The sequence below is a fragment of the Lactuca serriola genome, chromosome 1 (genome assembly GCF_051521515.1).
Source record: "Lactuca serriola cultivar US96UC23 chromosome 1, Lser_US96UC23_V15, whole genome shotgun sequence".
Classification (NCBI taxonomy): Eukaryota; Viridiplantae; Streptophyta; class Magnoliopsida; order Asterales; family Asteraceae; genus Lactuca; species Lactuca serriola.
The window spans coordinates 208,833,557-208,845,538 of NC_136408.1; the positions used below are offsets into that span (position 1 = coordinate 208,833,557).

General features: G+C 36.4%; 1 protein-coding gene across 2 annotated transcripts; it reads left to right on the top strand.

Annotated features, from left to right (window-relative positions):
- The first annotated feature begins 6,722 nt into the window (after window positions 1-6,722).
- Window positions 6,723-8,538, top strand: LOC145103556 (feruloyl CoA ortho-hydroxylase F6H1-3-like). Of its 2 annotated transcripts, none has more exons than XM_079040897.1 (3): window positions 6,723-6,747; window positions 7,135-7,638; window positions 7,751-8,538. In XM_079040897.1, the coding sequence occupies exons 2-3, from the start codon at window positions 7,145-7,147 to the stop codon at window positions 8,322-8,324; spliced, it is 1,068 nt and encodes a 355-aa protein (XP_078897023.1). In that variant the 5' UTR covers window positions 6,723-6,747; window positions 7,135-7,144; the 3' UTR covers window positions 8,325-8,538. The 2 variants fall into 2 exon arrangements, with proteins under 2 accessions (XP_078897023.1, XP_078897022.1); XM_079040896.1 differs by lacking the exon at window positions 6,723-6,747 and adding an exon at window positions 6,814-6,961.
- The last annotated feature ends 3,444 nt before the right edge of the window (window positions 8,539-11,982 follow it).

Below are 11,982 nucleotides of genomic sequence, written 5' to 3' on the forward strand. Positions count from 1 at the left end.
ACCATGCTGTCAAATCCCGCATTTCCAGGCGCCTTTTTAGAGATCTTCTCATCATTATGGCATATTATTTCTCTCTCCTAGCAACCATATATAAAGGAATTCTCGCACCACTGTACCTTCTTACCATTCTCAAATTCTCTCAAATACACCAGCGATATTAAACCATTCATCTTCTTCACGAGTTCAACAATGGCGAAATCTTCATCACTTTAAGATCAAACTGCATCGTCGTCATTGCTTACGATCAAGCCTGATCAGAACATGATCATTCAGATAACTTCATTCTTGTATGATTCGTACATGCTTCAAGTTGTGGAATATCTCAAGTATTCTCCTCTGGTAATCGCTCTTACACAAGTGGAATCTGTTCCAATGTCGTTGCTGTCCCAGGTGTATTCTACAGCGACTTACGTCAAAACCAAGGAGAGAATCTACTTTCAGATTTTTACTCACAAGGCTTCCATCTCAAAAGGGCGATTTTGCTCACTGCTAGGGCTTGTTGTAGATGCTTCAGTCATCTCTCCGGATTTCATCACTACGAATCAACTGTTTTCGATGTTTTATGAGATGGGCTACACTGAGGTGCTTACTACCTTCACCAAATTTAAGAAATCATGCTTACCTCCTCAATGGAATGGGTTACTCACTCTTCGTCACAAGGGGTTAACTGAGCGTGTTGGTGGGTCTGATGGTTCGAACAAGTGTTTTATGATGATTATGTATGGTCTTTACAATGGACTCAACCTGGACTATGGTTCATTGATCTGGACCCAACTGGTGCAGAGCTTGAACTCCTCAACGAAGCATTCTGAAATCTCGTGTGGTCGTTTTTGGACTCTTGTTGCTCGAAGAGCTATAAACTCTCTTGAGATTCTGGTCATGAAGGATGCTTTGCTCTCATCTGTCTCAGCCTTTCACACTAAGAAGATAATAGTAGCTATTCCAAATAGGTTCTCTCACAACGGTTCTATTCCGTAAACTATGTACCGGTGTGTCTCTCAAAAGAGTAAAGTAATTTTAGAATACAAACTGCTTCCTCCCAAAAAGCCATGCATATTGACTCCAAAGATGCAAGCTGCTCTGGATGAGGTTGAGAAGCCAACTAAAAGAGGGAAGAAAGCCAATCCCAAGAAAGACATAACAGAAGGTCCCTCCTCTAAACCGGCCAAGTCCAAGAAAAGAAAAGGTGAAACAGGTGACTCTTCTGCTCCAAAGAAAGTGAAGAGAATAGCATGAAGAAAACAAACTCCTTCAACTTCCCGTTCAGAAAAGAATGATGAGCCGTCTGGTGATAAGGAAGAGGAAGAGAAACATGAAGGTTCTCCAAGGGGGAATACACTTCTTCGGTCTCCAACTCCAGAGGATGTTGTTAATGATTCTATTCCTACTCCTCCATTTCCACCCAAGTCTACTGTTCAGGATTCGCCTCCATCTCCACCTCCACCTCCACCTACATCACAACCTTCCTATACAATTGCTCCACCACCGCCTGTCAGCTCTACTCCTATCACTTCTGCTCTAGTACCACCTCCTATTTTTTCCCAAGCAACTTTCACCACTACACCTATCATCACCTCTACCAACGATTCTTCAGTAAAAGTCAACACATCTAATGTAGGGCGAAGACTGAAGATCCTCCTAAAGTCACAACCAAACCAATTTCCCCACCTCCTTCCAGTGATTCTAATCCAGTTCTTGGAAGAGCCGAATTTGAGTTTGATTCTACTTACTACAGTCCATACATAATCCCAAGTGAAGAGGATGAATATGCTCCAGCGACCAAGCAACAGATAGACAGTGTTAATGAAAAGCTTGATGCACTAATTGAGTTGTCTAAGAAGTGCAACGACGTTGTAATGAAAGCCTTTCTGGATACAACTTTGCACTAGTATCATGAGTCCATCGACAAATGCACTGCCGCTTTGGATGATTCTACTTCTTTGTGCAAGAACGCTACAGCTGACGTCAAAAACCTTATTCATGATTCCAAGGTTTTCCTTGATTCTCTCAAGGGTCATGCTGAGACAAACGCTGCTAAGGTGAATGCATTGGTTGCTTCCCTATCCCAGTCTCTTCAAGGAGAACAAGCCAAATTTGAGACTCTTTGTTCTGATGTTTTTACTAATAAAAAGACCTTTTTGGCGTCTGTTGACTCTCGGTTAGACAAACTAAATGCTGATTTCCAGGTGGAAAGGAAACTACGAGATGATCTTGCTCAACAAATCGCTATTAGTGAAGTGCAGAAGGTTAAAATTGTCAGAGCAGAAAAAGAGATTTTGTTGTTAAAAACTGAGCGTGCGGTTTTTCGAAGCTGTGCTGGGGATGTTCTTACTCAGCTGCACAATGTGATTCAAGCTCATGACCCGATTCTTACGCTTACCATTCGAAATCATCTAACCTCCAAACTCCTTCCAGCAATTGAACTCTTATGAGAAATGAAGGGTGTTTCGGAGAGGATGGCCACTCCGCAACAAGGGGGAGAAGGTACTGTGATGATCCCTCCTCTTGTTAAACCGAAGGTGACTGTAAAAACTAAACCGAAGGATAATTTAGCTTCAGGTTCTGGTAATAAAGAAAAGAAGAAACATGTCATTGGGGAAGATAATGATAGTGAAGAAGATCAAGAAACTATATCTGAGATCCTGAAGCGAAAGAAAAGGGATCAGGAGATAGATGAAAATCTTCGAGTTGCAAAGGAAGAAGAAGAAAGAAGAGGATGATGCTCTTAGTTTCAAAAAGATGTTGTTCCCCCCTTGGACTAGGGAAATACTGATCAAAGAAGCTATAGAGTTCCCAAGCACTTACTGGCTGGAACCTGGGACTTCGTTTGATTGTGATAATACGAGGGATTCACAATTTGATATGCCTATAACACGAAAGGCATTCATTTTTCATTGTTTTGATTCGACTGTTGAAGTCCCTTTATCTCATCCTCAAATCGACCGAGAACTTATTGATTTTTATCTCCAGTTTGGTCAGCCTCAATACCTGACCTGGAGCGCACAGAAAATTACAACGGTTAAGGTGCTGAAGCCTTTACCTGTACGGAAGTTCGTTAATGTTCAATTCAAAATATCCCGAGGTTCAGACAACTCGGTTTCTTTGATTTCCCTGGCAGATCTTCCCAATTTAAATCCTCATGATTGGATCCTGCTGTTTAATATCTTGCTCTCTAATGCGAAAGAGTATGAGCCGATCCTGAATCATCTGAAGAGGATGTTGGCTTCCTACATCCGTGAAGTTGCCAAGATGGATCAGGATATAACTTCTATTTTAAGGAAGAAACCGACAGTGAAGCCTACTGCAAAGCCATGAGATGTCAACAAATTGCATCTTGGTCAGATTGATTCTGCTCACTTCACTGTTATGTTCACAAGAGCCAAAGGTGAAAAGTTTCTACTTGCTCTTGTTGACAAGCACCTGTTCTCCATCGATTGCTTGGAATACATTATCAATCTTGTTCATCGGTGTAAGGAGAATTCTGCTTCAGATAAGAAGAACTTCACAGACATGCTTCGGTGGTACATCACATTCAGGCATACTCTTTTGGCCATCATAACGAGCGTGTTCAAGACTATAAAGAAGTCTGCTGTAGCTCAACCGAACTGAGCTCTTGGCTCCATTGACGCAAAAGGGGGATATTTTTGGGTATTATGTGTTGTGTCATGGGCCATTCTTTTGTATATTTGGTTTGGGCCTGTCTAACCGTGATTATAGATTAGGGTTACGTTATATATATAAAGTGCATGCATGTATGCCTAAAATACGATAGCCATTTATTATCCCTGTTGCATTGTAACCCTAAACACATCTACAATAGAAGTTCTTAATCGAGCTCTTCTGAGGTGTTCAAGTTAATCATTCGACATCAGTTAAATCATTCTTGTGTTCATCCATTCTTTATCTTTATTGTTCTGCTTGAATCTAACGATCTATAAGAAGTTTTTATTCCAACACATATCTCATTCGTTTAAAGTCGGATTGACATGTGGTTTTTTCCAGAGTGTAGTTTAGAGTTTGTACATTATTTTGGACTATAAGTTTGTCAATTTTGGTTTCATATTCAATGACTTGTAGTCCCTCGAAGTCGGGATGTCAATATGAAAATGTTTAAAGTTCAACCCACTAAGTAGTAAGTAATTACCAAACAAATCCAGGTTTTTTGGGTTTTCCGGTTCTAAACCCACTTTATCCGGTTCCATTCTATCCACTTTGATGTTTCTGGGTTTTCCGGTTCTAGACCCACTTTACCCGGTACCGTACCCGAAACTGAACCGGAACGGGTTCCTATATACTGGTCCGGTTTTTGGTTCTACAAGATCCTGTTAATTGGTTCTGGGTCCATCCGGTCCGGGTTTGGACCCACTTTCATCCCTAGCCACCAATACAACTATTTCAAATCTAGATACATTTTGTCAGAGACTGGATGAACGGAGTATCTTGATCTGTGAACTTCATGCAAGAGTAAGATTTAGATTTCACTGAACATTGGCGTACAAATGTGGTTCATAAAGTAACATGTTCTGTAATTCCTAAGCTTAAATTATTTATCCATTCCCCACAAAGCTTTAGTCGTGATGTTTTCTTTTTCCAAATTGAAACACAAGAAGAAAGCTTGTCAACCATACTTCGGGAGGAGATCCTGGGAGGATGCTTCGGTGATCAAGTTGGTATTCATTTGGAGTAAGGTGATGAAAGTGTGGGCCAAAATGAGAACTTGCCATTGAGAGCATGGTTACTGACCTTATATCGTAAGGCCAGGGTGGTGACTCCACTTTTGGAGGGCATGAGCATTAGTCTTGATACAAGACAGTAACACTCATTGGAGGGGATTCCCTCTATTCAATGCCCTGGGCTGCGATTGGTTCAGGGAGGATGTTGGTAGGGGTGCGTGCACCACTAAGGTTGTCAACACTGTTTTGTCGCTAGGAGGCTTTCCCGTCGGTTGAAAGTCATGGATTTAAGAATCGATATCGTTAATGTTAGTTCGGCTTGACACTCAGTAATATTCTTTTCTTTAGTTTTTCTATTTAGAATTCGTGGGTCGGTAACAGTTTGATACCGGTTCCTTTAAATGCTCATTCCCAATCAAATATTCGAACAACTAATTTGACACCGTTGGATAGTAAATTGAAATTGTATTCTTTTGTAAATTGAAATGTATTAGTTTAAAGTTTTAATTTTTTATTAAATGGTTGATCATGTAAAAAATTATATAATTAATATATATCTTTAAGTGGGTTTGTTCTGTGAAAAATCGAACTTATGTAATTACTTAATGTTGTTTTCTTCTTCTAGTTTTTGCTATATTGCCGTGTTAAAAAAAAATATACTTATAACCTTTCCTAAAAAATAAAAATAAAGATGATAGTATAAAGAACCATAAAAAAGCAAAAAAAGTTTAACTATTATATATTATATTAAAAAAGAGTTGCTTTAAGAATAGTATACTTTTGATTTTTTAGATTTTCACCATCAAAATTTTCATTTTTTAGACTTTTGACGACTTATTTTTGTTTCTTTGTATTGACCACATTAATAGTAAATTTGCATGTTTTTTTGTCAACTTTGCCGCTCAACTTTAGTCATTTTGACACTTTAGGTCATTACATTCAATATTTTTTTATTTTTTAGGAACATTTTAATATTAAAAAGTTTGACCACAAAGTCCATTTTCTAAAAACTTGCTAATTACAACCCCTTTAATTCTTTAGCTATTTTGATACTTTTGGTCGTTACAGTCAAAACTTTTATATTTTAACACTTTTGGTAATTACAATAAAATTTTTTATATTATTTAGGAACCTTTTAATATTTAAAGTTTGGCCACAAAACTTTAAGGAATTGACAACTTTCGTCCCTTTTCTAAGAACTTGCTAATTCCAACCAATTTAATTCTTTAGCCATTTTGGCACTTTCGGTCTTTACAGTTAAAACTTTTACATTTTTTCATAAAAAACACAAAAAACGGTTCGAGACGAAACCCGGGTTTTTCCGCCAGTTTAAAATAAAAATGCATCTTTTAGTTCATAAAAGAAATTCAGTATTAAAAAACTTAACAATAAATTAATAGTGGCGCAAAGAATGAAAATGAAAATAAATTAAATAAAGTAGTCTAGATGTTTAAACGCGTGGTTAATAGAAAAGTAGTTCATGAAATTCGATATCAAAAAATTTAAATCAACGGGCAAAGTAGACAATTTACATAAAAATTAAGTGGATGAAGAAAATGTTGCCATGGAGAAATCAATTCCGTAATTACTTTTTTGAGAACTGTTTCCATTATTAATTAAAGCAAGTTTTTTATTTTACTTGTCCAATTTCTCTTTCTTGTATGTCGACAGAACCTTCCAGCGACAAAAAACTTTTTGATTCACTTACAAACAACATTTGGTATACACATGTATACGATTATATTAATCCACAAATGAGAGGACGAAATTGAGACCTCGTTGGATTATTGATTTTCACAGTATGCTTTCGAAAGCTTGCATTATGATCATAGTGATTGAATGATAGAAATATTTTATTTTCATAAACTCTTATAGTGTTTCAATAACAATACTTGTAAGAAAAAACTTCAGAAAAACTCCAGTATCCGACAACAGAAACTATCCGAACATGTTTCGGGAGCGTTACAAGATTTAAGAATCAATGTATGTGGTTCAGATTCCAACAATTTATGAATCATGGTTCCGCTTCCAAACAATTTGGATAAGCACTTCCATGCTCACGCATAGATGGAATGTAGGCCACCGGTTTCCTATGTTCAAATTATTTTTATGGGAAATTAAATTGCTATAAATAGAAACATTTAGTAGCTAGGAGGCTATTTAACCTCTCTTTGATTTTTATATGTTTTTAAATTTAGTGTTTATAAATGCTATAAATATAACCCTACTTTCACATTAACCATTCATCTCATTTGCTATTGCTAGCATTTTTTTTGCAAACCAAAAAGGTAATTTCAAATCTTCGATCCATGTTATGTCTTATCAACTCAACATATGAAACACGATATATATATATTTGGACATTTTTATTGTTTAATTATTTGATGTACATGTATAATGACGGGAAGTCTTTTTCCGAGAATTATATCTAACAATTTTTAACTCTGTGGAATTAAACCAGGTTTCCTTAAATGGAGCTATCACTTAGCGCTACAGGAGAACTTAAACAATTTGTGGTCGATGAAGGCCATGGAGTGAAAGGTGTATCAGAGCTAAAGCTCAAAACTTTACCTGAATTGTTCATTCAACCTGTTGAGAGACGACTTGATGTGAGTAAAGTGTTGCCAAATGAGTTGATCCCCGTCATCGACTTGTCAAATTATGAAGATCCAGAAGTAATGAAATCAATATGCTATGCTGCTGAGAAGTGGGGATTCTTTCAAATTGTTAACCATGGTTTACCTCTAGATATAATCGACGCTATCAAAGATGCAACACATAAGTTTTTCGAGTTGTCAACGAAAGAGAAAAAGAAATACTTGTCCCAAAATACTCCTTCCAAAAATGTAAGATTCCTTACGAGTTTCAATCCCGACGTGGACAAAGCTTATGAGTGGAAAGATCACCTAAGTTGTTTCTATGTTTCCGATGAAGAAGCCTTGCAATATTGGCCCACTATTTGTAAGTAAGTCGTATCATGTTTTCAAATCCATCTTACAATTTATTAAACAAGAAACACATTGTTGTTTTCCGTTGAAGTATCCTTCCACTAAGTATCTTTAATTGTTCTTGTGTAGGTATCAAGTTCTTGAATACCTAAAATCTAGTGAATCGGTTATCAAGAAAGTATTAGAAGTGCTAATTAAGGGATTGGGCATACCAGAACTTGATGAAACTAACCAACGATTTCTTATGGGTTCAAAGCGAATAAACCTAAACTACTATCCCGTATGTCCCAACCCTGAGCTCTCAATTGGTGCAAGTGGTCATTCAGATGCTTCAACGTTAACAGTGCTTCTTCAAGATCAGATCGGGGGACTTTATGTAAAAAAGCTTGATAGCGATAAGTGGGTCCATGTCACTCCTGTTAAGGATTCGTTGACCATAAACATTGGTGATGCTCTTCAAATCATGAGCAATGGTCGATATAAGAGTGTAGAGCATAAAGTGGTTGCTAATGGGCATGATAACCGGATTTCAGTGCCGATCTTTGTGAACCCTAGGCCGAGTGATGTCATTGGCCCATTGCCGGAAGTGATCAACAGTGTGGACAACATTTTATACAAGCATGTTCTATACTCGGATTATGTGAAGCATTTTTTTAGGAAATCAACAAACGGGAAGGATACTATTGATTTTGCTAAGAAGTAACATCTGATTCTACTTAATGTATTCGTAATAGGACTTGTTTAGGAGTATCATAAAGATCATAAAGACTTTTGCTGAGATATAATTCTAATTTATGTATCCCTAGTAGTACTTGTTTAGGAAATCAACAAGGTTTGCATGAATCTTTATGCATGAACACTGAGGGTGGGCATGATTACAAATTTTCTATTATTTAATATATATACTTATTAAGTTATTATTATTATTATTATATATTTTGTTTTTGCCATGTCTTCAACCGAAGCAGCTTTCCCATCTTATGCATGGTAGGTGCCTTCTATGAAAGAATTTTCCCACAATATGGCATCGTATACATTTATATGAGATTAGGCTGTTGTTGTATAAAGCTCTTGAAAACTACATGTGAAACCATGAGAAATAAAAGCATCTCACTACAAGAAATATACCCTTTACCGGCGACATTATTACCGGCGACAAAGGGCTTTAGCGGCGACTCTAGATATTGTCGCCGCTAAAGCCCTTTGTCGCCGGTAATAGTGTCGCCGGTAAAGGGTTGGCACCCGGATCCGCGCTTTCCCCCTCTGTTACATCTGAACCGTTCGATGAGATATCTAATCCAACGGGTGGGGTGTCTTATCATATCTAACCTAATACTGGCGACATATTTGTCGCCGCTAAAGAGTTAAAAAAGTCGCCGCTAATAGTCAACGAAAAAACACGCGGTATCCTTCCCTACAGTTTGTCGCCGCTATTGCTAAAAGTCGCCGGTAAAGCTCTACCTGTCGCCGCTAAAGGTGTCGCTGCTATTGCCTCTCGCAGAAAGAAAAAAAACGCACGAGAAACCCTCATTTCTCCATTTGCTTTCTGTTTGCTGCGCTTCTTTCCTTCGCCATTTCCAGCTTCTTCTGATTTTCACTTCTATTTGCTTGTTCCAAGCAAATTTCTTCCCACATTGTGTCCTATGAAGAATCTAGGTGTGGTTAAAGCTTTTGGGACCAATTTCTAACTCAATTTCTTCAACAAAGGTAAGTTGATTTTGTAATTTCCTTTTCAATTTGTATGTTAATTTCGATTTTTAGCTTCATCTAGTGATTGAATGGTAATAAATTGTTCATATATTTGTTTTTGGTGGTGTTGTTTTGGATTAGAAGCAAATTTCTCCCCACATTGTTCCAAGCAAATTTCTCTAGGTGTGGTTAAAGCTTTTGGGACCAATTTCTAACTCCATTTCTTGAAGAAAGGCAAGTTCATTTGCTAATTTCACTTTTAATTTGAATATATGTGAATTTGTTGTATATATGCCAATGTATGTGTATTTGATGTATATGTGGTATATGCGTATTTGGTAAAAATGATATGTATTTGTTATAAGTAAGATGTTATTGTGTGTATATGAATGTATGTATGTTTGATGTAAATGTGGTAAATGATTGTGAAACTTTTGTATTTGGTATAAATAGGATGTTATTATCTATATGTGAAATTATGTGTATTTGGTTTAAGTAGGATGTTATTTTGTGTGTATGTGTATGTATTTGTATTTGGTGTATATGTGGTATATGTATGTAAAAGTATGTTAATTTCATCCTCTTATGTATTATGTAAAAGTATGTGGTTTTGGTATAAGTGGGATGCTATAATTGAAAAAAAAAATTATTGTTATAATTTGGAAAAAAAAAAACAAAAAAAAAAAATTATAAAATTGTTTAAAAACTTATATACAAAAACTAGAAAGTTTCTAGTTTTTACCCAAGCTAACTCCAAATTAATTAACCAATAAGTTATATAGTTAACTTATAATCTTCAAATGAATTTATAAGGTTATATTTCTATAACCAATAATAATCGGTTACCATAAAAATAGGTTAAAGGATGTTATAATTGAAAAAAAAAATTATTGTTATAATTGGAAAAAAACACAAAAAAAAAATTATAAAATTGTTTAAAAACTTATATATTTTTTAATCTTGACGGTAAAAAAGAATAACACAACAACATAATGTCTATTATAAAATTGTTTAAAAACTTACAAGTAATTTTAATTAAAATTAATTAAAAAATGCATAAATAAATTTTTTTTATTTATATTTTATATTTTTTTATTATTTAATTTTTGTATTATTTTAGATGTAAAAAAAATGTGGATTGAAAAAGAAAAACAATGCTAATTCTGTATACTAAACTCTAAACCCAAAATTATGTTTCAGCAACATCATGTCTATTGATAAAAGCTGGACTACTAATCCATATCGAAACCATCCCGAGTTCCAAGCATGACTCAAAGCTTTTATCGAGAAGTCCAAGTCACACCTTGATAGTAATGATAAAATCAGATGTGCGTGTGAAAAATGTGATAACCGTTACTTCAAGTACCCGACTGCAGTTGAACGCCATATATTTATAAATGGTTTTAGCAAGGCGTACAAAATTTGGATCTATCATGGTGAATCTTTTATTCCTCCAGTCGTCTTGCCAAGTAACGAAATGGCCGATTTAATCGACAATGTGATGTGGGAGTCGAGAGTAAATGATACTAACCTCGATGAAGGAACCTCGAATACAAGGGGTAGCAGTGTGGATGATGATTTTGCACAGTTGTTGGAAGAAATGGAAACTCAATTGTATGCTGGTTGCATTTTTTCTTCCCTTGAGTTTCTAGCAAAGTTAATGCATATCAATGTGAACAACAAATGGACTGATAGTTCATTTGATCAACTCCTTGAGCTCTTGCAATTAGCATTTCCCAAAGGCAACAAGGTTCCCCTTTCACATTATCTAGCCAAAAAGAAACTAAAGTCTATTTGCCTGGGGTATGAGTCGATACATGTGTGCAAAAACGATTGTTGTCTCTTTTGGAAAGAACACTTTCATTGCAATTTAGCCCCGTTTGTAAAGAGAGCCGATGGATCGATAAAAACACCAAGGGTAAGAAAGTACCTCATAAGGTGTTACGGTACTTTCCTGTGACCCCTAGACTACGACGTTTATATTGTTCGAGGCATACTGCCAAAAATATGATTTGGCATAGTACCAGACGTTCAGAAGATGGTGTGATGATTCATCCTGTTGATGGGGAACATTGGCAAGATTTTGATAAAAAAATACCTTGACTTCTCGAGTGAACCCCGTAACGTACGCCTAGGTCTTTCAGCTGACAATTTCAATCCATTTGGAAACATGTGTAATCCACATAGAACATGGCCGGTCATACTCACCACATACAATCTGCCACCCTGGCTTTGTATGAAAGAGTCATCATTCATGTTGACTTTGTTGATTCTAGACCCGAAAGCTCCAGGTAAGGATATGGATGTTTTCCTTAGACCGTTGGTGGAAGAGCTTAAACATTTGTGGAACTCAGGCGTACGTATTAAAGATGCGGCAACAAACACATTCTTCACGATGAGAGCTATGTTTTTGTGGACAATAAACGATTTGCCATCTCGTAGTAGTCTATCAGTTTGGAGTGGGCAAGGGTATAGAGCATGTGCTACTTGCAATGAAGACACTCCTTCTTACCGTGCAACAAACAAAGTCGTATATATCGGTCCTCGTCGTTTCCTAGATGCTAATGATCCGTTAATAAAGAGGTTGGACTTTAACGGGATGGAAGAGACAATACCCGCTCCGAGACACTTTAGTAATGATGACATACAAGAGCAACTAGGTTGTCTACTAA

Coding starts and splice junctions, on each gene's coding strand:
- LOC145103556 (XM_079040897.1), top strand. CDS start 7,145: ATGGAGCTATCACTTAGCGCTACAGGAGAACTTAAACAATTTGTGGTC. Junction 7,639..7,750: donor TATTGGCCCACTATTTGTAA/GTAAGTCGTATC, acceptor GTTCTTGTGTAG/GTATCAAGTTCTTGAATACC.